The sequence below is a fragment of the Serinus canaria genome, chromosome 3 (genome assembly GCF_022539315.1).
Source record: "Serinus canaria isolate serCan28SL12 chromosome 3, serCan2020, whole genome shotgun sequence".
Taxonomy (NCBI): domain Eukaryota; kingdom Metazoa; phylum Chordata; class Aves; order Passeriformes; family Fringillidae; genus Serinus; species Serinus canaria.
In genome coordinates, this window is record NC_066316.1 from 16,106,789 (window position 1) to 16,132,235 (window position 25,447).

Here is a 25,447-nt window from a genome sequence, read left to right on the forward strand (position 1 = left end):
AATTTTATCCAGTCTTGTCTATTAAAAAAAAAAAAGGCCAGAACAATTGAAAATTGCTTAATGGAGACAGAACTTCTCAATTCCAATAGCTAGAGGCTGTCTAGTAATTATTGCTTCCTGCATGAAATTAGACACAGTTTGTTCAATTACTTAAAATTAGATCACATGTAAGGTGGCAAAGCAAATTAAAAAAAAAAAAGGAATAATTCTGTCCTCACTTGATAGCAAAGTCATGAAATGAGAAGTAAGCTGTAAAGATGAAAATGTTACAAATCATCTCTGTAGGGTTTGGAGTTTTTTCATTGAAGGGAAGAAAAATGTTGTGTTCAGATAGATGGACATGAGTATGACTGTTGTGGAATGTGTGTAGATAGTAAAATACATGCTGTATTTTTGCATGTGTCAAATGCAAATTGCCCATAAAAAGAAGACACTTCTTTCCCTCTGTTTTTCACTTTACGATTCTGGAGCTGTTTCGTGTACACACAGAAAATACAAGGGATGGTCAGCAGGTGTGCAGGTCATCTGTGAGCTTCCTGTCAAGAGAACAGTACTTTTAAAATAACTGAAAATTCCTCAACATTTTTGGGTGAAAAAAGATAAAAAGTCTCTTTTGGAGCTAATGGCCATAGTGGTGGGCTTTTAAATTGATGTATTGAATTAAGAGAAGTTGCTGGAGTTCCAACAAAAATCCCTCTTTGGTAATGTGAGTTGATACTTGCATGTAACATAGCCATGAGAAGTCAGACTATGCTGTTTACAAAAATACGTCAAACCTACCAAATAGCTATAATACCAATAAGACTATGGGATTTTGTGAAGTGTTAAATTCTTGAGCTTTGCAAGGTTTCAGTTTCAGTTTCATGTAGTATTATGCTGAAGAATACATCCAGAGAATAAGGGAATTTTTTGGGGGGGGGCGGGGGGAAATGGATGAATGTGTAACAGTAAATATTTTGTGACAATCAACTGCTAAATAGTGTTTGGATAGGACTAACCAGTTATATCAAATGATCTTTATTGAGGTGCTATTAAGCACCTTGCAGCAGTCCAGGTATGAAATAGATATGTACTGAGACCTAGGCATCCAGGTTAGGAGCTGAACCAGTTCCTCAAAACAGGACTTTTCCGTGAAACTGTTACATTTGAAGTATTTGGCCATTTCCTTTTGTGGCAGTGACATTTTTTAATAGATGGGAAGGACAGAAATTATATTTCTACATTTCAGACTTGGTTGTGGTTTTTGCTGTTGATTTATTAAGCAATCTGTATTCATGCAGAAGCAAATTTTCTGAGAAAGCAAATCAAGTTCTCACAAGAAACTTATGATTGAATTAATAACATTATCTTCAATTAAAGGAGTATTTATTTTCTGTCTCTTAGGATTAGCTCAGCACAGCTATGCTAATGTCAGGCAAAAATGTGCTGATTGTTGACCTTGCATTGGCCTGTGTTCAAAACACAGGCATTTGTTTATGTTCAGGATGCTGATCTTATTTGCAAATTATTTTGGGACACCGGCAATTTTTGCCTTCACTGTCTCAGAAAACATCAGTGTGTTTTGGTTTTACAGAGAAACTCTTTATCACATTCTTTGTTGTTCTGTTAAAAACAGTGAAAAGAGAAAAAAAATACATTATTTGACTCTAATCAGTCATTTGAGACAAGAACAAAAAAATTTCAGCTAATGCAAAAAATATCCTTCTCAAGTATCAAGGTTTCGTCAGTATCCTAAGCAGTTATTTCTCCACTTCACTAATCTTTATAATTAGCTTGTCTTTTACTGCCATTAATTAAGTGGTGTAGTAGCCCATTAATAATTATAAAAGAGTGACACACCTCAGCATTTTCACCTTTCAATAATAGATGTCATGCTTCTGTTTTGGTTTGGTTTGTAGTTTTTTTTTTTTTAATTTAAAATAAAAGGTAGGCAAAAAAAAGCACATTGTTTTAAATGTTTGTATTTATTTTGGTGTCTTATAGCACCCTTACCCTTCAGAAGAGCAGAAAAAGCAGTTGGCACAAGACACAGGGCTCACTATACTTCAAGTGAACAATTGGTAAGTAATTTTCCTTAGTGTCTCTCTACGGCCGCTGGCACCCTCTGGCTCTTCCTTCGGGGACACACCTTGACCTTGTTGTTTCCCTCCCCAAAAGTTTATTGATACAAAAGGGATATAACCTGGTGAGTAGTTTCAGGTGTAGAAGGTATGAGGTTGGCTACTGTATTTTATTTTCCCATCATTTCGGCAGATCTCAGTGTATTCACATCTGATACCGGTCCTCTTTCTGGCTAAGTTTATCTGTTCTTCAATAGGAAGGCACATCCATTTGCAGGACATTGGTCTTGGAAGAGGTTGAGATGTCAGGGGCAAAATAGGGACAATTGGTCCTATTTCTGCTGAGCATAATGTTATTTGGGGCTGCTGTCATGATTTTTATAGTGTAGTTAGAGAGGTTTCTCTTTTTGACTGACACCTTTGAATCTCTTTGTCAGTTTGTTTTCAAAATCCAGTTTATGAATAAATTTTGAGGACAATCTGGTTCTTTGCTGCTGAAGTACAGTATGGAGCAATTTTATTTATTTGTTCCAGCTAAGGGTTGGTGGAGCCCCTTCTCTGTTACAGTAGCGCTTCATTTGAAGGAAGTCAGGATCTGTGCTATTTCTGCAGCGGATTTTGGGTTGCTCACTGCTCAGGGTGTGGTGAAGACAACCAGTGAAAATTACACGTGATTTAAGTATCATGCAGCAGCAAACTTCTTTTAAAAAAAAGTTTGATTTATTACCCTTTGATACTGCATCAAAATGTGGGTTCCTCCCACCATCCCAGAACAAGTGTCATACTTGAAGTGTACTGCAATCTAATACCTTGTAAAACTAAGTGTATCTAATTAATTGTCCTAATATATTTAGATTAGTGTTTATGATGGGAAACCATATCCTCTTTGAAGTAATACCCAGAAAATGGTCAAAGCAAACAGCAAGCCTGCTGGGGAAAGGGGAGGGAGGAATGCCAGCTTGCAGACAAAAGTTGGTTGGTTTTTTTTTTTATTTTCCTGTTCAATAAGCGTCAGAGATGAATATTACTGAAGCTCTGATTACATGGCCTAATCCATTTTAGTGAATAAATTTGGTCTTGATGTCCATTGCACCTACATTAACAAACCCTCCTCTCTTAGAGAGCGTAGGAGCCTATGGGAGAGATTTCAGATGTATTAAACCCCATTACAGAAAATGTAATTTCTGTCAATATAATCCCATGTATTCTTCAATTTAGTACTTTAGAGATAACAAGCTACTTACAATATATTTGCCTTTGGAGGATTAATTTACAAAGTGCACTATCTGGGAGATGCAGGCGGGCTCACATAAGCATAGCTTGTAAGGGTTATCAATTTCTGTGACCCCACAGCAGCCCTGGGAGATCAATTTTTGAAGCCCTTTAAGATGCTGAATAAAGGAAAATACCAAATACTTAGTGTATATGAAGTATGCTTCAAACATACTTAATTTAAAATGGAGGAATAAAAGGCATAAAACATAAAATTTACATGTTATAAAGTAGTGCAACACACAGTATTTTGGCCCAGCCAGAAAAAATTAGTGTTTACTTCAACTTTACATTCCCCAGCCTCCATCCAGGTGTTCCCCTAATTTGTATGGTTGTCCTTCAGTTTAGCAATGGGTGTTTTGGCCTATTGAGAAGCTGTGGGTACTCATCAGGGTCTTGTTTAACAATGGGGTGGAGAACGAGTGCATTGCTTCTGCGGGGTCTGGGAGTGCAGGATTCAACATGGACAAATGTGTCAGTTTGGGATGGTCCGTCAAAAGAAATCTTTCAAGATGATGAACATAGGATGGATTCAGCTAAAGGTGGTGGAATTTCTCCAGAGTGACCTTCACTAGGTTTTTCTTTTGGTTTTTTTCCCAGGGTGTTTTTCAGTACCTGTCTCTCCTCAAATATGAGGAGTTTTTACTTTGGCTTTGTGTCAGGTGTGTTCTTACAAGTTCCTTATGTGCAAAGAAAAAAAAAAAAAAAGAGGTCAAAATGCATTATAACTGAAGTCTTGTGGATGTAGGGCAGACTTCCTCTACTTGAGCTAGTTCTGTAATTCTGCTGTGGTGTTGCAATTGTATGAATTCTTGAGACAATTCTCCTTCTCTCCCCTGAGGCACAACAATTTAACACTATAGAGGCAGTGGGGCTTTCTTAAATCACAGGTGGTGGGTAGAGATGCCAAAATATGGCAGTGCAGCCCCTGCTTTTTGTGAGGAGTAAGGATACTGTGAAGCTGTTGCTGAGTGTGCAGGTTGCACAGGGAATACCCAGCCATGAGGTGACCAGAGAGCTACCCATCCCCTCCCAAATCCTGGGGGCTATGGAGCAACCTTCTCAAACATTTTACTGGATTCCTTTTCTTCTAAAGCAATGTGCAAAAGAAACTCTTCCTATCTAAATGTTTTGCTGCAGGGGAGAGCTAACGTATAATTTCTTGTTAGTTTTGCCTTTCTTAAGCAGACTCATAACTCATTCAGCCAGAACTCACAAAAAAAATTTGCCTTTCTCCTTAGATTCTTCCAAACTTGTTAACACACATGTACATTTTTGTATTAATGATGAGTCATTGTAAATCACTGTTGCAGAGATTAAATAAAATGCTGAAGGGCAGGCTGGGTGCAGATCAGTCATAAATTATTGGCAGCAACACAGCATGTGGGAATACATGAAATGTGCATGAAAAACATAAACTCATGTCTGGTAGCATGGTCGTTAGCCCAGACTGGGAATGCTGGATTTTCTGGCTGGAATTAGAAGTTTGCCACAGACCAGTCAGTGAAGAGAGCGTTTGTTTCTTCAGACTGAAAGCATTTAAACAATTTTTTTTGTCATATTTTAAATGCCTTTTCAGTATGTGCTGGTTGCATACTTCAGTTTTCTGCCATAACAAAAAAAAAAAAAGTTGATTTTCACATATGGACTGCCCTGGTGCTGGGGCTCCCTAGGCTGATGCACATAACCCCTGTTGATGGTGGAGTCACAGGAATGGGGTGATGATGTGAGATGTGCCAGAAAATATATCCATGAAAGGGCACATGTCTTTAAAAATACCACAGTCCTTTTACCATGACCCTTTTCATTGGGTTATTTTATTTTTAAAAGTAATTAAATAATCCTCACAGAGAATTTTTTCCTTTTTTTTCCCCACATGACAACTTCACTTGTGAATCACCAGCATTGCCTTCTAGGATCATCTTTTTGCCTCAGTCAGATGTTTCTCTTGTGGGAAGAGGGAGCCCTTACCCTGCTGCAAAATAAAAATAAATCTGTGGAAGGTAGGAAGATAGCAGGGTTCAAATGTCAGTAGTCTAAATGAATCATTCCGGTCTCTGTCGTATCTGTTGTTTAACCCCCCAGCAGTTTAGGGGTCTAAGCACAGTAACAGTAGCAAGAAGAGGCACTCGTATGATCCCTATATGGACATGGTGGAGACCTGAACAGGTACAAGCTAATAAGGTGCTTTTCTCAGGTGATAAAAACAATGAATTGAAATATCCAGGTGTGATCCAATCACTTCTTACCTCAGCTGAGAGGCAGTCAGGCTGTATTGAACAATCTATACGGTTTTCTTGTTTACTGCATCCCAGTTGAATCCCTTCCCATTAAGAGCTAATGGTAAATAATTACTGGTGGTAGTCTATGAAGAAGAGAGAGCAATTCTGATCAAGAGCTGCATTAGGTGTCAAGATGCTTGTTCATGTTTTAGAAAAGTCTTGCTGCACACAGATAAGATGTTTGTAGAATAATGTGCCTATATAACCTCCCTATATGTGCATGTCTTAATGTGATTGTCTCTCTAAATAGTATTGCATCTAACTGCATTATAATGTTAAAAAAAAACATAAATTGAGAATTCAAATCTTTAAAGGTCCACCCTTTATTAGGTGTTTCCATTTTGCTTTTTCCAAGTACCTTTGTGCTATCTAGGGCACAGCCCAGACAATGCTGGAGCAGCTAGTCAATATTTTATCTTGCCCTCATTCTTCTGTGCTTCGTTTGTTGAGCTGTATTTAAACCATGCTTGAAGATGGAATTAATAATGACTGCTGGGCTTTCCTGTGGCACTCTCTTACTGCTGTAATAGTTGATTCCTTCTCTGACCTCCACGTGCCTATACCATACAAGGTTGTGGGTCTGCACAGTATTTTTACAGTTACCCTGCAAAGAGAAAGAAAAATGTTGTCCTGGTTCACAGGGGAAGAAGTGAGGCTCATAGAAGTCCAAGTCCAGCACAGTTGCAAGTTTTGGGTTGGTCTGGGACTGTGAGGTGACTCAGAATTTTAGCGATTTGTTCTCATTTTAGGGTCTGACGATCCTGATTGAAACTTCATGTTTCATCGACACTCCAAGTTTTGAGTGCCTTGGTGTCTTACATTGCCAAAGTCCACTGTTGTGTGTGGAGAAGTGAGAAATCGGTAACTTACTGTGAAAGCTTTGTGTTCAGTGTTTACCCAGTAGCTCTCAATCAGGCCAAGGAAGCAGTGGAGCTGAACCCTCTTCTCCAGTGCAGTATTTGGCTATATGAATCAGGACTGGCTTGCTTTTCTTCCTGCCTGAGTCATTCAACTTTGTCAAAGATTATTACCTGTAGAGATAGATTTTTTTATTTTATAATGCCCTGGCCTGTTCTTATAACAGACATAATTGTCATTGGGATGCTTGAGGCATTGAGCCCTATCAAAAATGGTAGCATGAGCTGGTAACTGAACTGCAATGATGTACATTAAAGCCTAGGGTGCAAGCAACTCTAGTAATGTGGTGTCCTAACTCTTGAGTTCTTGATTTTGTATTCTTGGCTTCTTTAAATGTCATTTTTGTATATAATTTCCTAGGCTTGCAAAAAACCTCAGAACAAACCCCAACCAAACATATTAGAAAAAATTATCAAATAATGTGATCAAAAAAATTTCCTTAATCTTATGCTTGGAGTTAGATGAAGTGGATTTTACTGAAACCCTGTAAGAAAGACATTTCAAAAAGGCTCTAAGACCACCAAAGATGAGTGTGAAAAATCAGAGATGGACTTGGGATAGGAAGAGCTGACCCCCTTACTGTATGTAGCAGAGCCAGCTCAGAGCATAGACACACAGAAATAATTTATTACTCTTTTAGTCCCCTCACAACACTCGTACAGCAGGAAATTTCCTTCTGCCTCCTTTTCTTTGTTTCTGAGTAAGACTAGTGGTAGAGTTTTGTTGCAGCAGTTGCATGGAGCAGGGGAGGAAGTGCTTTGCCATGGCATGGGAGGCAGGGTGGCATGGTGGGGACAGGAGGATTCTGCACTTCTCACAGCAGAGAGCTCCCCAGAACCCAGCCATGAATGGGGAGCACTGCTGGGAAGGGTGTCCTTTCCATCTGCTTGTCCTGGCTTGCAGATGGTGGGGTTAGGGATGGAGCAGATGGGGGAATGCAGATTGGGAGATGCAGATGGAGAGGTGCAGATGGGATCAGATGCAGATGGGGCAGATGCAGAAAGCCCTGCCTGCCCCTCCACAGAGGGGCAGGGGAAAGAGGAATGGCCTCACAACTCTCCACCTTTTGGGCAACAGTCCCAGGCCCCTCTTTTCCCTCTGTGGTTTTGATATCATAGCATGCCAAGAGTTTGGTGCATCTGATGCCCACCCAAATGCTCCCAAATCCAGCTGATACTGTTGTCTGGTGTTTCCCATGTGTTTAGCCCCATTCCAGACCCCTGGAGGGGACAGAACAGCTCCTTCCTTAGGCTGGACATTTGGAGTAGACATCATCTTTGCTCAATTCCTTCACTGAGGGTGATATTCACCCTGAGCAAAAGGCCAGCACATGACCAGTGCACCACTTTAGTCCCACTTAAGCACTATTTTTAGGGTGTAAGTGGGGGAGGAGGCCAGCAGGGAGGGAACATAGCAAAAGCAGGTGCTGGTCCTATATGCAGGGTTAGATTTTCACCCCCGTTGCCCACCAAATTGTAGACTACAATAAACAGGGAAGGTATTTGGTTTGCCAAGCACATTGCATGCAGGGATTTTTTGTCCTTGGAGAATAAAATATCTGCTTATTTTCAGATGTATCTATTACTGCTTTTGTTGCAGTAAACAGATTAAAAGAGAAAAGGTCAAGATGCAATTTCAATCTGTGTAAGAACATAACAAATACTTTGCTCAGTAATCAGATATAGTAAATACAAGTACTTATTTACTTGTAAATGTTAAAACATTCACAAATTATCCTCTCAACTACAGCAATACGAACTTAACCATCAAATTTTGGAGAAAATTTACTTTTCTCCTCCATGTTATTCTAGAATATGTATACAGTTGTTATTTAAACACTGTTTTGTTAATGGGAATATGTTTGAAAGGAGGAAAAAATAGGAATAAGAAAGAGTATGTATTTGGGATTTGACAAATAAATATTGTTTTATATTCCAGAGAATAAGATGGTAGGTGTTAGCAGAATGAAAATCATCCCCCTCCAAGAAAACCCTCTCAAAACACCAAGAAAACTATTTGTAAAAGTATCTTGCTGGGTGAATTGTTGCATCGTTTGAACAGTTCAGAATGTGTGAGGTAAATTAGCTGTTCTAAATGTACCATGTGCTGGATTTTTCAAGCAGATTTTTGCATTTATGTTTTCACTAAGTCTTAGCTAATTGTTATGCCTTTCACCTTGAATGCCAATTGTAATAATAATATTACATCTGTAGTCTATTTCTCTGTTCTTAAATTACAGCAATCAGGAATAGTCACCAGGTAAAATCCTGTATAGTTACTCATAAGAAAATATTGAAATCAGATGAAAAAATAATGTTTAGCTTGCATATTGCCTTAGACAGCCCTGGAGAGCTGCCAGGCAGTCAAGGTATTATTAGAAAAGCTGAGCAAATAGCTTACAGGGGGAAGAGCTGTGAATGTAAAGCCATCAGGTACTATCGGATCACCAGATTTTAGGCTGGAATTTCCTTTTTTAGTTCAGTAAAGCCATTTTAAAGTAAGCACCGTTGTTCAAACATGTGGGGTTTGGGTTTGGTGAGTCAATTTAAGAAGTAGTGGTACAGTTTTGCCATGGGTGTTTTCCAAAGGGGTCAGGTGCTCAGAGGAGGTGAGTAAAGAGTTTTCTTGGGGAAATGCTCCCCTTGGCCTCCAGGACTTCAGACAGAGGAGAAGGTGGAGACCTAATAGACCCTGGGTTTCTTGTTCAGTCCAGACCTGACAGTTTCCACACCCCCCCCAAACTGCCCTGAAACAAGGGTCATCCCATTCAGGAGCAAGGAAAGATGTTTCTAACCATTGCTCTGACAGCCCCTGGGTTCAGACTGGGAAAAACAGCAAAGGACACACCATTTATTTCAAAAGCAAATGTGAAATCATTTGGCCCAAGCTAACAGTGACTAGCTAATTAGTGACACCCTGGGCACTGAGCAAAATTAACCTTAAAAGCTGGTATTATTTTAGTCACGTAGATACTTTTTTGAGGGGCAGTAACATTGGTTCCCACTGTAGAGCATCAGACAGTGCAAACAGAGTCTACCTGTCAATAGTCCTGACTAGAAAAAGGTTAATATGCAGCCAAGAAAAAACCTCTTTTCTCTCTTCTCTGGTGGTCTCATACTCAACAAACTTTTTTTCTCAGATGGTGCATTTATGTTCTGTAACAAATGTGATGTCAGATGACAGGGAAATAAGATGAAATAGCACCCATGCAAACATTTTCCACTTGTTCTTTTCTCATCTCCTGCTCTAGCTTTGCTCTGCAGGATCAGGGTAAGGGTCAGAATGCTTTGCTTGCTTCTTCTTATTTAAAAATACTGAGATTCAGTTGTGCACCATCTCAAAACAAGAGTTTGGCTTTAAAATTGTCCATCCAGGACACTATTGTGTTGTGGAAATGCTGCATTGGAAGCAAGGGGAATGCTTTGCACTGTCTTTAAAAATACAGTTCTTAGGTCATGGTTTCTGTTTAGTGCAAGGAATATCCTTGATATATATTAAAAAAAATTACATGTCCTCAATATATGAAAAAAAAGACAGAAGGGGAGAGTACTGGCTTGTCATTGCTTTGCAAGTCAGGCTTTGGTCTATTTTTGTCATAGCTATCTGAAGTGTGTTTACATATAGTTTTCCTTTCTGGTATTTTGTGCTTGCACAGACCTGATCTCCACCTATTTTGTGTCAACAGTTGCTGAGATTGGTGTAGAGTGATTAACCATCACAAACTGAAACAGCAGCATGTGGAGAAGGGTGCCCTCAGAGACCCTCTCGCACTTAAATCAGACGCTTGCTCCAGGCTGCACCTGAAACAAACTGCCTGGTTGAAAGCTCAGCCTGAAATAGTAAAAATGGAGCAAATCTTGCCTTTTTCTTGGTTAAATAAATTTTCTCTAATCAAAAATGAGACACAGCCAGAGGGGCAGGGTGAGGATGTGCTTTTGAGGGTGTGTGTTTTGCCCTGCCTACCCCGGAATGATTTTGGTTTAAGTGGTGCATGGCTGGCTACACCAGCCTTAGCACCAACCAGGATTCTGACTTTTCTTCGACTTTTCAAAAATAAATGATGGGAGATACTGAAAAAATATTGCTTTCACAGTTGTTCAATGAAATCTAGGTCATGTAACAGTTTCATGGGTTATTTTTTTTCCCTTGCCCGGCACTGTAGTCCTTGTGTCTTTTTTGGCTAGGGATAAAGCTTGATACCAATAGCTGCTTTTGAATTCATATTTATTCCAGAGATGTCTGACTCCCCACCTGGGTTATAAAGGTAGTTTGTACCATCTGGGGGCTGATCCCTAAGCTTTGTCTGTCCCCTGTCTCACAAATTCTTTTAATCTCCAACATTCCCCTGGTTTCCCTGTGTGTGTGTTTTGTTGGTGTTGTTTTCAGAGGGTGTCTTTTCTTCTGCCCTGAATATAATGCTGTCAGTGGTAGGATTAGAAACAAAATGAATCACTTCACTTAATGGGAAATTATGTTTAGATAAAGTAAATTACAAAGTAGGCTATTAGTAGTGGTTAGAAAACAATGTTTTGAAGTGGGATGTCTTGGGGCACAGAGAGTTTGTTCAGAAGTATGGGGTTGTTTTTCAGGTTGGCTGTGACTCACAGCTGTATCTTTTGTGGTTTTTGGGGAGAGAAAAAAAAGGAAAAAAGAATTCAAACCAGTTTTTCAGGTGCCCACATCACACAAAATGCATCAATGTGCCTTGTTTTGTTGTCTTGATTGTGGTGGGGAAAACACAACCACAGGAATAAAGCTTCCCTCAACACCCCAAACCAGTGTCTTGGGGTATAGACCAGAATGATGTCAAAGCCTATTTTATCTGCAAAACACTGGTCCCATATATTTTCTCTTTGGGGGCCCTGAGAGTGTTTTCTCCCAAAGACACTTGTCAAGAGTTTAGGTTTGGCCACTCTGGACTTTGCTTCTCATTTTCCTGTGGGCTGCAGGAGCTGGTGTGGGGTGACTGGAGTTACTCCATACCCCCTTACTGCCTTTTGCGGATGAGGAGGATGAAGGAATTCATCCTGGAGCATAGACAGGTCCTTTCTCATACTGTTCAGTAAGTGGGAACATGTTTAAACCAGCAGCCAGGTGTGGGAGCAGCCTCTCTTCTTTCATTTGGGCTGGAGGACAAGGCACAGCTTACAGTTGCCATGCTGTATGTGGGGTGGGGAGGGAGGAAACAGGGAAAAGCTGTTTGGACAAGGCTCACCATCTGATGTATGGAAAAACCTTGGACCTCAAGGAGAATCTCCTGTGTTTAGAACACTTGTATGGCATGAGAAAGCTCAGAGATCATGCAGGTGCTTCTCGCAAGCTCTACATTCCACTAAAACAGAGATTATGCTGAGTAGATAGAGGACATTAAACTGCTGAAATAGGGAGGTATGTTTTCAGAGTAATAGTCAGTATTTCACTATCAACTCACCCATTCCCAGCTTAATCCCTGCCATCAAATTGGGCTTGGTTTACTGGTTTGATGTGAAGAAAAGCTGCTGGGTTGCACTGCTGGTGTGCACCAGATGAGGACCCAAGTTGCAGAGTCCGGAGAAGCTCTCCTGAAGGATCAGATGGGAAGTTGATGTTCAGACCCTTCTCGGAGCTGTGCAAAAACACCGAGCTGGGAGATGTGCATCTCAGTCTGGGCTGCTCTCAAAGCTGCTAGAGAGCCTGCACCCCCTCTGTTACAAATGTTTTTGTGGGAGTCAAGATTTTGTCTGCCACCATGTTCTCTACCCAACTGCTTTGTGGGGGCCAGTGCTGTCCCAGGCAGGAGTTAGAGCAGCCTTAGTGCTGCTCTACTACATGAATCCTTGCCATATTCCTTAAAGGCTAATTGTGGCACATGGAGATCAGCAAAGTACAGCTGCGCTGGGATTTAGGAGCAGGGAAGAGACGGGAGGTCAGCTCCGCTGGCGCTTTGCCATGTAAAGATTTCCCCTTACATCATCTGGCTGCTGAGGACGAGTTTACATCTGCTCTGCACCCCAAGGGAATTGTGGTGTCAGGGAATGAGGTTGCTGAGAGTTCTCCCCAGTGCAGCCAAGACCTGCAACACTGCTCTGACTCCCTGGCATCATCGGGGAGATGCCTGAATACTGGATCTGGATTTTCACTGGAAATGTTCCACGTTGGCTAAGCTTTTTTGAGGGGAATATATGGATGGGAAGGGAGGAGGAGGAGAAGGAGAACCTACCAGAAAGGCCAACAGCAGCTCACCTGTGATGTAGAAGAGCACAGGAGATGGGCAGAGCAGGAAGACATATCTCCAGGGATCCCCTCCCCAGGCACAATTGCTCCTCACTCCTCCTCAGCAAGTCCCTTCCATAATTTTCTTTAAGAATTAGCCAAATAAATAGAAATAGGCCTTAGCTCCATCCTGCTGAAGAACAGGTAAAATTTTGCAAACTGGAATTGTTTGCTGCCCAGCTCTCTCCTAGAAAGACTCCTCAAGCAGCCCTGCAGAGAGATAGAGGGAGCTAAGGGAGCTTTTGGGCCAAGGGAGAAGCAGGTCCAGGAGCTTGAGGGTCCCACCTCAACAGAAAGCCACCAACCATCCCTTCTGTGTCCAGAGGACAGGACACCACCAGGGTCGCTGCTACCCCAAGGCAATCACCATGTCTGCCTTTTGTCCCATGGCACTGGTACTGATAGGACAAGGGGGGGGGGGGCTTTAAATTGAAAGATGATGGGGTTATTTTAGGAATTAGGGAGAAATTCTTCCCTGTGAGGGTGGTGAGACATTGGAACAGGACCAAGCTTGTAAGCTTAAGGGCTCGGGAGAAGGGAGGTGGCCAAAGGTAGAGCTGGTGCATGCTGGGCCAGCCAAAATGTAGGGCATAGCCAGCTCTCTTACAAGGAGCACATACCTGATCTCATCTCTCTGCTTTCTATTTTTGCCCTTGATATGCTCCCTGCATTAGCAGGCTTGGTTTGGATAGAGATTTGATAGCACTCTCCTGTTTGAGAGCAACTTTTCTGAATGCACAACATGAATCCATTGGTGGGGTCACATAGTAATGCTTGAAGTCAGAAGCTATTTTTAAAACTAAATTGCAGAACCACACATGGCTTTCATTAGTGCTTTACATCAAATTTGTCAGCTAATTAGTGGTTTTTCACCACTAGTTTTTGCATAGTATTTTATTTAATTCACTCTCCAATATTGTCTTGTGACACCCCTCAGCCCTATATGCAGTCCCTGGCACTGGTGCTGTGCCAGCAGAGAAGGGAGGAAGAGGGGAGCTTGCAGGAGACCTTTCTGATGCTCCTGATGGATGGGCTCTCTGTCTTTGGAGTATATTCCAATATTACGTGTCTGGAGTGGGCGGTGAGCAGCCCTTGTACTCTCTTCCCTCCCTACCTCCATTTAGTGTTGTAAATGATGTATTGCAGTCCTGAACTGTCTTTGGTGAGGAGGAGGAGGAGAAACCAAGAAAACTTGCCAAACATGATTTCATAAGGTTTGACTTTAAATTGAACAAAGTTTCTTGAGTGTCTTGGATTTTTTTTTTTCTTTACAAATAAAGGGAGTACAGAGAGCATGAATTGCTAATGACTGCTAGTTACGGGTCATTAAGCTCACTAACTGACTTCAGGATCAGAACTTTCTAATAACAGCAGTAAGCAGTCTTTTAACATTTATTTCTCATTTTAGGGATGGGGAGATGTGATTACCATTCCTAAGTCTGCAATTATTATTTCTGTTCATAATTACAGAGGCAGCTTGCTATTTTCAAGGCTGTTTTTAAAACATTTGAAAGTATTTGGTGAAATAATTTCTGTGTTGGTATTTTTTTTTCTTTAACTGACTCTTTTAAAAATCTCTGGAAAACACGGAGAAAAAAATGAAAATATGTTAAAATAAGGAATAAAGCAGTTGCTGAAGTGTAATAATCTTGGTTGATAGCATGCTTTCCATTTAAATTGGTTTTATTAGAGATAAACCTGTTAAGCGTTGAGGAATTAAGTGCTGAATAGAGAATGTTGTTTTGCTGCTGTATAAATGAAGGATCCCGCTATGCAGAAAAGAGTGCAACTGGTTTTACAAGTGAATTATTTGCCAGCTTGAAGTGCTATGTTTACTCTGGCATCTGTTATAAAAATTATGATTTGTTTGTTGTCAAGAGGGATAGTGGTTTTCTTCAGAGGGGCATGAGAGATTTTAGCATGGGGGTTTGTAGGTAATGTGGGCTTTCTCATTCTTCTTACGCCTGGTTTGCTAGAAGGAGCTCAAAGAGAAAATGAGGCAGAGAGATTTTTGGGAATTTCTTGGCTCTGATAGTGAAACACAGACTTCTGGCATGCAGCGCTTTGGGATGATATTGAGAGGGAGCAGCCTGTGACTCCAAGTAGCAGAAGCCAGTAATGGTGTGAAACTCTCCTCATTTCAGAGGGCTGGGGACAGAGAAAAATTCAATAGACCGCGAAGTCTCAGCATCTACTTTCAGACAGCTGGTCCTGGAAAATTTCATTCAAAGACTGCAAATTGGAAGTCCCCACAATCGCTCTGTCAATTCTTGAGCAAAGGTGACTTTGGAAATTTGTGACAGCAGAGGAAGGTCTTGTTTTATTCACTCAACAGAAGTAAAATACAAGGGGAAGGGAGAAAGAACAGATCTATGTGGAAAATGTCACTTGGGCTGTAACCTGAGCCTTAGCAAGCTGTGCCTTTTGGAGGGTTTGGTGACCCTCTGAAAATCCTTGCTCTCTGGCTGCTATTATTGTAGCCAATTTCCAACTAAAATAAGTCTTTTGTCATCACCAGCCATGCAGCCTCTTGCTGAGAAGAAACAAAACTTGTGCGTGGCAGCGAGGGCGGCCAAGCTGAAGGTCAGAGTGCAGAGGCAGATTGCTGCATCCCTGGGGCTGGGGCTAGAGCTCACCCGTGGGACCAGCGATGCACCAACCAGGGAGTCTGCCCATGACCTCTGCAGACAGACCCCAGGCAAGAAGCCTAAGAGAAAACATCCTAGTAAAATGCAAATGGGAGAAAAGAGGGTTTCCTCCAGCCCTTTAGGGTTATGCAGGTGGAATTGCTGGGTTTTTCTTGCTTTTTGAGACATGGCAGAAAGTGCAATACCACGTGTCTGAAAAGAACAAGGAAAAGTTAACTTGAAAAAATTAGGAAATACTTCAAACTTCTGTGTTTGCCCAACTGTTCAAATGTTTTCTCCGTGCCAGATTCTTCCCTTTACAAAACAAAACAAAACAACAGAAGAAAAAATCCTCTAAAAAAAAAAAGGAGGAAGGAAAAAAAAGGCAGCCCAAGGCATCACTTTGCTGAGTGCAGCTTGTACACTGAGGGATATTATGTTGTTGTGCCACTATTGATCCAACCCTTTTGAGGCAAAAAACTCAGACCAAAAAAATCCCGCCTTCCTCATCAGAGCAAAGATACCACAACACAGAGCACTGGTATGGGGAAAAATACTTCATGCAAGCCTTTGAGCCTGGCTGGGTCTTTACTCACATGAGTAAGGCTATACATCTGTCTTAAGTTTTATGCTAAATTATATTTTGATAATACTCCGTCTCAGTAGTAGTTAGTATGGAAATACCTTTTTTAGGTCTTGATTTCTCTGAAGTTTTAAAGATTAGAGTGAGTTAGAGTTTCTTTCTCTTAAGATAGGTGAATATGAACATTTGGCAAAAGGGGAAGGGAGATTATTCCTGTTAGCTTTTCTGTTTCATTGGTTTTGCTGATGTTTAAATCAGCCTGGCACTTTGGAAATTCAAAGAGTGATAAAAAAATCCTGGCTGTTCTCTCAAAGAAAAAAACTGAGAGTATGAAGAAATTAACCACGTGCCCATATATTTCTGCAGCAACAGCTAATTTGCAGTTTTGCTTGCAAGAAGTTCTCAAATGTGATTTGTAAACATCACTGTATTGGGCTCTCGTAAAGCAAGCTACGTTAATTGTTTTAATCTGATAGTTTCTTACAAATTCTACCTTTGGGATGCAGGAAGAAACTTGAAAGTGAATACTTTCTTCTTTTTTTTTTTTTTTTTTTTTTTTAATGCTCAGTGGTTTGGAGTCTACTATAATGCAAAGTAAAGCGTTGTGTTACAAAGGCAGGGAGGATGGGACAGAAGGTTAAAGGGCATCCTGGAAACAAACAGCTGGACCAGTTTATTTAAACAGATACAAGGATGGGGAGCTGACCTCCGTTTGACTTCTAGTGGGAGGAGCAAGAATGTCATTTTATTACTTTGCCCAGAAGGAAAATGTTCTTGTGTCTGAATTCCCCCCAAAGACGTCCAAACACTGAGCTGTTTGGCAGAATTGCTACTTATAGAAAATACTTACACGAATGCGTAGGAAGAAGATAACTGTTAAGTACCTGTGTGTTAAATTTCTTAAAGCAGATATCCCAAACCATAGCATGGGGCAAACAGGTGAGAATATGTTTTACCATAGGCACATCTTGTGGGTAATTATTGGTAAACTCTAGATACATAGTTTATTCTAGTACATTAGTATATGAACAATACTATATGTAGTACAGTTTATTATTTTGAGGCACCCCTCACCTTAAAAGTGCTTGTAGTTTGGAGGACAAGGAAGAAAAACTCGTGAAGTTGAGGCTGTACATGCCTAATGTTGCTCAGCATTTATTTGGGGTAAATGTTATTTCGGTGACCAGTCACTCTCAGAGCTACCTCTCTCCTCCTGCCACACTACCAGGTCCTAGCAGTGGGGCGGGAGAAGGATGGAGAAAACACAGCAAGAGCCTTGCCAGACTCACAAAAAGAAATGGCTGAGGCACTAGGGTTTTGTGGTGTTGTTTTACTTCAAAGAGTTACTGTGAAAATTTCTTTCTGCAAATGCAGATTACAGATACTAAACAATTTTCTAATTGGTCATGGAGCTAAGGCAGCTAATCGGGAAAAAAACCAGGTTTTTTTAAATTGCTTTTTTCACATGGTATTTGTGCTACACCTGTGCTTATAATGAGAAAGGAGAATTAGTCTAACCTTCTGCTCACATGATTCTAATTTTCATGGTTTGTACAAGATAATGATAAACTGATTTGCAACACTGTTTGCTGGAGTCGAGAGGGAGTGTTTATTGGAAATGTGTAGAAAAAATTGATCCAATACTGTTGCTGACAAAACATGACCTAGTTCAGGTGTGAGGTTTCCAGACTGCCACCTAGGTTTGGTGCCTTTGAGCCTGTTTCCTCAAGACAGGTTTGATAAAGACTCAACATCTTGATTAATTTTTGCAGGAGTTTGAGTAATGAGTGTCAGTGGGGAATGGGAGATAGGAGGAGTCTGAAGTCGCTGTGCTGGTCTTTGATGAGGGCAAAAGAAACAGCATGGGGCAGTGGTTTGCTATTCTTCTCCCCTCTGATGAAGGCTAATGGGTGGGCAGAGCTGATTCCCGTGGAAAGATCCTGGTGGCTTTATCTCTGTGGAAGGAGAGCTCCTGCTAGGCCACCCCAAGCAAAGGCAATGAAAACAAGCATTAAGTATTCCCTTGTGGACTTTCCTATTCCATTTTACAAGTGTGCTGTGATTTAGCCCACATTCACACTACTTCTTTTACTAGTAAATATTGTGGCATACATATTTTTATTATTCTTTTTCTCTCTTACAAAGGACGCAAAGTCTGCTTAGGCAGCTTTGCCATGACTAAGTCTCAATGTAGATTTTTTCCAAATGGATTTTACGTAAACTTTCTGCTGAATGAAACCTCGAGAGAGATTCTTCAAGTGGTCTTCATTCAGACAAGTTCCCAGCCATGGTTCCCAGCCTCCTGATTTCAGCACTGTGAGGAGACCAGGGTACTTGTGATCTACCTCCTTCTTCTGTTTTGCTCCAAATTATTTTGAATATTTCCAAATAAGCATTGCAGGACTGTCTGAGGCGAAGAGCTACAAAAACACAAAGAGTGGGCTGCAGATAGCTATTTTTAAAAATTACTGTACCTTTTTTTTTTTTTTTTTTTGTTATTTCCAAAGTTCTTCTTTTCATTGTTCAGGGGGGAATTTTCAGTAGTCCAGTAATTACAGTTTAACAAGATGTTTGCTGTAAATGGTCAGGCCTAGCTGGAGAAAACAGGATTATAAATTCAATTACTGTAAAGCTATGACCTCGCCTTGACCCCCTCAGACTTTGCATAAAGAAAGGGAGGAGGGAAAAAGCCCACCAAGAAATGGCTAGGAGGAATGCATGGCTCTGAAGTCCCCAGCAGTGTGACTTAGTGGTGATAAAAGTCCAGACGTTCCCTCATTTGATGGGGTTCTGCCATCACAGTTCATTATCTTAATAGTGGGCATTTAAAGGGAATTAGGTTTGCAAGAGGTAGGGACAGGTTTTGATAAAGAAAAGAAATTGGAAAAAGTAGTCAAAGGACATAAGGCAGAAATGACACTAATGAGGGGGGAGGTAGCAGATGCCCTCATGAGCATCTCGCCGGCTTCACACGTTTTTGTTTTTTTGGTGCCCCATTCTGTATTGAGAAGAGCGTTGCTGGCATTGTTTCCTGAAAACTCAGCTAATTCCCCCATGAAAAGATGAAATAGAAGTGTCCGACTGGGGTAAAAAGCAGGCAAACAAAAATCAGCTTGGAAACCCCAAGGTTGTGCTCTCAAAGGTCATCCGGGTTAGAGGTTTAGCAGTATTTGCATCCCCATGCAGCCTGATGAAGAGCACCACAGTAGGGCAAGAGGGCTTGGGGATGGGTGGAAGACATCCCTTCCCTAACAATTTGCTTTCCTCTTTTTTCTTGCAGGTTTATTAATGCTAGAAGAAGAATAGTTCAGCCCATGATAGACCAGTCCAATCGAGCAGGCAAGTCCCCAGTAGTAACTTATTCAAGCCACACAGGGGAAAACCATCCTCTAGCCATTCACCAGGAGGTCCCGTACCTGGTAAATACATGAACAATGAATGCTGGGAGTGACTGAAAATTAAAATACAACCAACTTTCTTTCATTATGACTAATAATTTTGGAAAAAAAAGACATTGAAAATTCAAAAAGGGAAAATAAAATGTTCCGTTCCATGACTGGACTTTCTGAACACGATCCAAATTATTCTTGTATTTTTTTAGTCATTGTTTGGAGTTTTCCTTCCCAGCTCTTTCTGCTCCTGTGACCACTCCCTGGTGCATGGCTTGGTGTGGAATTGCTGTAAACTTTATTACCTGTCAAAAGGGCAAAGGGGTCAGAATCACTTGTGGGACTCAGTAAAGTTCAAAGACATTCAATGAGGTAGAGCTTTATGTGCTTTAATAACCCAAGCCAGCTTAGTTCTGAAGCCAGCTTTTAACATACAGTGAAAACCTCCAGTTCAGGTAGTGGTACTTGTATAGGGTTGTTTTGTCCCTTGGCTCTTCTTTTGGGATTGCTGAGCATTTGCTGTTTACTGTGGGGTTATTTATTTCTATTTATTTAAAAGACTCTAAGTTTCCACACGTTGGCTCTGTCTGGGGTCTTGTCTCACAGTTCTCTGTGGGTATTTACCGTCAAGGATTATCATAGCCCATTACTCCCAGTTGGTTTTGTTTTCTGAGTCTCCCTGCCAAACTCTCCAAATCCATCGTTGTCCAAGATGTCTTTGGGCCACACTTCCTTTTCAAGTACATTTGATTATTTGTCATTAGACATAAATATCTGGCATGGACGTGTTCAGGTCCTGCCCTTTGAAGGCACAAGGGTGTAATTTAACACACTGAGATTTCAGTGTGACTATTCCAGCCATAAAATCCGGCTCCTATACAGGTTTTTGCATTGACGTCAGCAGCAGCAGCAGCAGCTGGAGCCAGGGCTCCTCATGTCTCCAGATTTCAGTTTGCTAACTTCATTTCCAAACTTACAGAAGACAATCAGGCCAAAACCAAGTACGCCTTTTAGTCCAACAGCTAAATTCACGCAGTAGATGTTTTCCCCTCTTTTTAGAGCCAGCATCAATAGCCCATGGGTGGGGAGATTGTGTCCTAATGCCGTGAGAAGAGGTGACCATATTGGCTGTTGCTAAAAAGAAATGTTCTGCACCTTTGCAGTAAGTCAAGGAACACCCTATAACCCCGATGGGCAGCCAATGGGAGGTTTCGTGATGGACGGCCAGCAGCACATGGGCATCCGAGCACCAGGTAAGCCCCCGGGCAGCATCACCCACTCATGGGTGGCCTCGGCCACACCACCACAGGTAAACACCTCCGCCCTCTGCCGCCGTCCCTGCTGCCTGCTTGCCTCACCTGTCTTCTGCCTGCCTTCCACACCACTGAGGGAAACCAGGCGTCTCCTTGCTCGAGCGGTCCTGGACCCTCTGCCGTGCTGTGTTTTGGAAAGCGGCTTTTGGCACTATCTGTTGACTTTGCTCATTTTCTGGCATCTTCTTGGATTTTTATCTCCCTCTAGGACCTATGAGTGGAATGGGCATGAATATGGGCATGGAGGGGCAGTGGCACTACATGTAACCTTCACCTAGGTAACCAATGGCAAAGCCAGGGGGAAGTAAGTACAAACGAGGTCTTTGTTCTCACTTTGTCCGAGGGATATTTGTCTTCTTGCATTTCCCTATGTTCTCCCTGCCCATAGCCTCATGCTTGTTCCTTCCTTTCCATCCATCCTACGCCTGGGCTCCTTTGGGTTTTCTCTCCCTCTGGTTCAGCTCAAGCTTTCCAAGCTCCCAAACCCCCCGCACGCGCGTGCGCCGTACATTGACGCTGCCGTACATCGACGCCGCCATACATTGATGCTATTATCCATCCCCGAGCACATGACAAAACAAGGAGCAGCCAGGGAGGTGGGGGAGCTCGTCGTCTTGGCAACAGACTGATTTGCAAAATGTAAGCGGTCTGCAGCAGCACAGGGAGAGGAAAGAGCATGTCCCCAAAGTGTCATAAATCTGTCTAACCGCAGTTGATGCATGAGTTACATTTCTCCCGCTAACCTGCAAGACACCAAAAAAGCCAAACAGAGACTTCTCATGGGGTAGGGGAAAAAAAACCCAAGCAAAACCCAGCAGCTTCCCTTAGTTGCATTTTGGAAAGCAATGGATGAAACTTTGATTTTTTTCTTTTTTTTTTTTCAAGTTTATTTCTCTTTGTCTGTCCGTCATAATGGGATTACGTGTGGCAAAGGAAAAAGAGAGAATACAAAATAGAGGTGTGCGCAGCAGGCTATGGAGCTTAGCCCAGGCTAATTGACTATATCCAAATTAAGTATGCCATCACTTGCAGTGTGACAAATGGATTTGACTTATTCAGTATACAAAAATAGAGATCATTAATGCAATCTTCAGTGGCAGACCTCGCAAAGGAAGCCTAGAAAAACTGTCCCAGTATTTTTTTTTCCCTCTTGTCTTTTTTGAGGGAAAAATACATTATACAAATTTTTGGGTTTTGTTTTGTTTTTTTCTTAATAGTTAAGTGGTTTGAAACACCAAGACACTTGTTACCAAGTTTAAATGGTGCCTTATTCTGTTTCTCTTGCTCTTTTTCTGGAGTTAAAAGAGTTATTTCAGCATCTTGGTTGTGCCCCCAGCCTATATTAACATAGGGTTTGAAGTTACCCAGGGCGAGTGTATTTTGTAGTAGTCTTCTCTGAGCCAAAGTCAAAACTAAGTTTTAACAATTAGCTGTGAAAACATTCCTCTGAGCTTGGGAATGCAATAGCCTTATTACCTCATCATGAAAATTTCTAGCTTAGTTAATTTAAATATTGTTTCTTAGTTTCTGGGTCAATTAAATTTAAATGATGTATTTTATGCTTCGTGACCAATTAAATTAATAGGTTATTACAAAAAATATTATCATCTTTTTTGATTAAAGAGCTGTGAGTACAGTATATTTTATAAGCAATTTTCATTAGTTCAAAACTGTTCCTTTAGGCTAGATTAAGCAGCTATTCATTGCTAGAGCCTTGAGACCTGATTCCAAGGTGTTCGACGCATTCACAGCGCGCTCTTACTTAGAACTAAAGCCAATTGAACCTACTTAGCAATAGCGTATGCCTTTCACCCTTGATGATTATGGAGCTTATAGCTCTCCGAAACAATACACCTGTCAGTTCCCATCAGCTACAGCAATCCAAGCAGAAGGCAGAGGCCCACATAAAGCAGGAGGTTTTATTGTTTTAGGTCCAATTTTTTTCTTATTGTTCTCCCAAACCCACTGAAAGGTTTGACTGAGTTGGGCATCTGAGTTTTTTACAGCCAGAGGTGATCAGGGGGATAAAGAAATAATTGATAACTGTTATTGATTATGTATATATTTTTAATGTGTCTAAAAATACGAGTTTGATTTAGCAAACATGCTTAGTAATCCTATCAATTTTGGCTTCATATGAGGCCTTTGTTCAGTGATGTATGTCCTTGCTGGATGGCATCTCTTTGAATGGCACAAATATTTGGGACAGATTCCAAGAGATCAGGCTCAAGAGCTAAATAAATAGCTGTTGATAAACCTTGACACCTATTTAACCCATCTCGTCTCCCAAGTCCCTCGTTAGCTGCTGCAGATTCTCTGCCTTGTATTCCCAGCGTCCTTTTACAAGTAGGGAGGTGAAGGTAGGTGGCTGGAGTAAGGCCATGGGGAATGGAGCCCACCTGAGAGCTAATGCCCACCTAAATATGGCATTAGCCGTCTTCAGGCTGGCGCCTCCTCTGGCGTGCTTCCAGATCAGGAACATCTCCATTGCATACATTCCTAACCATAAAAGCAGAAAGCTGTTTTGTCTCCAAAAACTCTGTGTTTGGAAGGGGGAGGATGTTCTTGGCAGCTCTTTTTGACCTGGGGGCCATTTGCCGTCACTGTGAGCCCGTGCACAGACTCCCAGCTCCACAGAGGCAACAGCACTCGTGCGCCCACAACTCCACGTCCCACCTTGGGCTGGAACCCGGCCTCCCCGTGCCCCAGCTTCTCAGCTTCACAGCCCAATGCCACAGCCAGTCCCCACCACTCACCGCCACCTCTTTCTCTCCCTTTGCAGGGCTGCAAAGTATGCCAGGGGATTATGTGTCTCGGGGTAGTCCAATGGGTATGAATATGGGACAGCCAAGCTATACGCCACCCCAGATGCCCCCCCATCCTGCTCAGCTGCGTCATGGCCCCCCCATGCATACCTACATTCCTGGACACCCTCACCACCCAGCGATGATGATGCATGGAGGACCACCCCACCCTGGAATGCCCATGTCAGCATCAAGCCCCACAATGCTTCATACCGGCGAGCCAGCAGTGAGCGGACAAGTGATGGACATTCATGCTCAGTAGCTTAAGGGAAATACACGTTGTCTGCAGCCATGGTAGATTTCAAACATTGTCTTTCTGCAATGACTATGGAGTTCTTGGCGTCAACTTTGGACCAAGGGACGTTCCAATTCTTCACAGGGACCCTGAAAAGCAGGAAAACACCAACTGAAGTCAACTTCTGGGGACATGCTGAATACCTATATAAGACATTAAGAAAACAAAGAGTGAAATATTGTAAAATGCTATTATACTGTTATCCATATTACGTTGTTTCTTATAGATTTTTTAAAAAAAATGTGAAATTTTTCCACACTATGTGTGTTGTTTCCATAGCTCTTCACTTCCTCCAGAAGCCTCCTTACATTAAAAAAGAAGCCTTACACTTATCCTGCAAATGACAGAAAGGGCTTATTTGCAGGATTTTTAGAGCATTAAAATAACTATGTCAGGCAGAAGAATCTTTCTTCTATCCTAGGATTTCAGCCATGCGCACTCTCTCTCTCCCCCCCCCCTCCTCCTCTGTCCGTCTTTCTTCCCTTTCTCTGCCTTTCTCCCCATCTCTCTCCCTCTCTCTCTTTCTAGCCTGGGGCGTGAATTTGCATGTCTAATTCATTTACTCACCATATTTGAATTGGCCTGAACAGATGTAAATCGGGAAGGATGGGAAAAACTGAAGTCATCAACAATGATTAATCAGCTGTTGCAGGCAGTGTCTTAAGGAGACTGGTAGGAGGAAGCATGGAAACGGAAAGGCAGTGTATTTGAAGCCTAATTGTCACATCAGAGCATCCTTGTCCCCATGCAGCAACCACCACCTTGTACATCACTTCCTGTTTTATGCAGCTCAAAACATGGACTGAAGATTTATTTTTAATATGTTGACTTTCTTTCTGGGCAAGACATCGGTCATGTGTGCATTTTTTTTTCCATAGTCCCATCATGGAGCATTTATGTATACATTGTAAATAAATTTTGTGCAAAAAGGACTGGAAAAATGATCTGTATTATTGCAATTTTTTGTAAAAGTAGCAGTTTGGTATGAGTTGGCATGCATACAGATTTACTAAGTGGGATAAGCTAATTATACTTTTGTTGTGGTTAAACAAATGCTTGTTGATAGCCTTTTTCTATCAAGAAACCAAGGAGCTAATTATTATTAATAATAATCATTGCACACTGAGTCTTAGAGTTTCTGATTGAAACAGTTTGGATTGTATAATAACTCAAAGCCCAGTTGTAGTAGTTTGAGTGCAGTAATGAAATCTGAATCTAAAATAAAAACAAATTATTTTTTGTCATGGTGACTCCACTGCTTGCAAAATTTGTTTCCTGTCCCCATGCAGTATTTGTAGCCATTCTATCCCAGGCTGAGAGCTGAGCAGCTACAAAATTCAGCTGGCTCTGGAGATGTTACCTATCATTTGCTATTTAAATATCAGCTTCATATTTAAAGAATGTAAAAGTAATGCTACACTGCATAAAGAAACTTTCGTGGAACTTGCACTGTAAATTGTCAGGATGGGAACTGTTGCCTTTTAATAAATGTAATATCGTAGGGCATTACTGGACAGAAATTTGTAAATAGTGTTGCCCCCTCTCCCTCCCGTATTATGGTCTAATACACAATTCAAATTACTGAGTTTCTTACTGGAATTGAGTATATTGAAGAAGGAGGAAAATAAAACTTGGCAAACATTGCCTGGGCA

At 41.5% G+C, this 25,447-nt stretch overlaps 1 protein-coding gene across 3 annotated transcripts in view; it reads left to right on the top strand.

The window, feature by feature from the left end:
- The window catches only part of MEIS1 (Meis homeobox 1), a 108,295-nt gene extending 83,249 nt beyond the window's left edge, over nt 1–25,046 (top strand). For 2 of the 3 annotated variants that reach the window (XM_050972366.1, XM_050972365.1), the window contains exons 9-12: nt 1,984–2,060; nt 19,275–19,337; nt 20,551–20,636; nt 23,479–25,046. In XM_050972366.1, the coding sequence (XP_050828323.1) occupies nt 1,984–2,060; nt 19,275–19,337; nt 20,551–20,636; nt 23,479–23,762 (510 nt within the window). In that variant the 3' untranslated portion in view covers nt 23,763–25,046. Of the gene's footprint in view, nt 1–1,983; nt 2,061–19,274; nt 19,338–20,550; nt 20,637–20,904; nt 21,001–23,478 lie in introns of all 3 variants that reach the window. The other variant, XM_050972367.1, reaches the window with a different exon arrangement.
- Nucleotides 25,047–25,447: the final 401 nt, after the last annotated feature.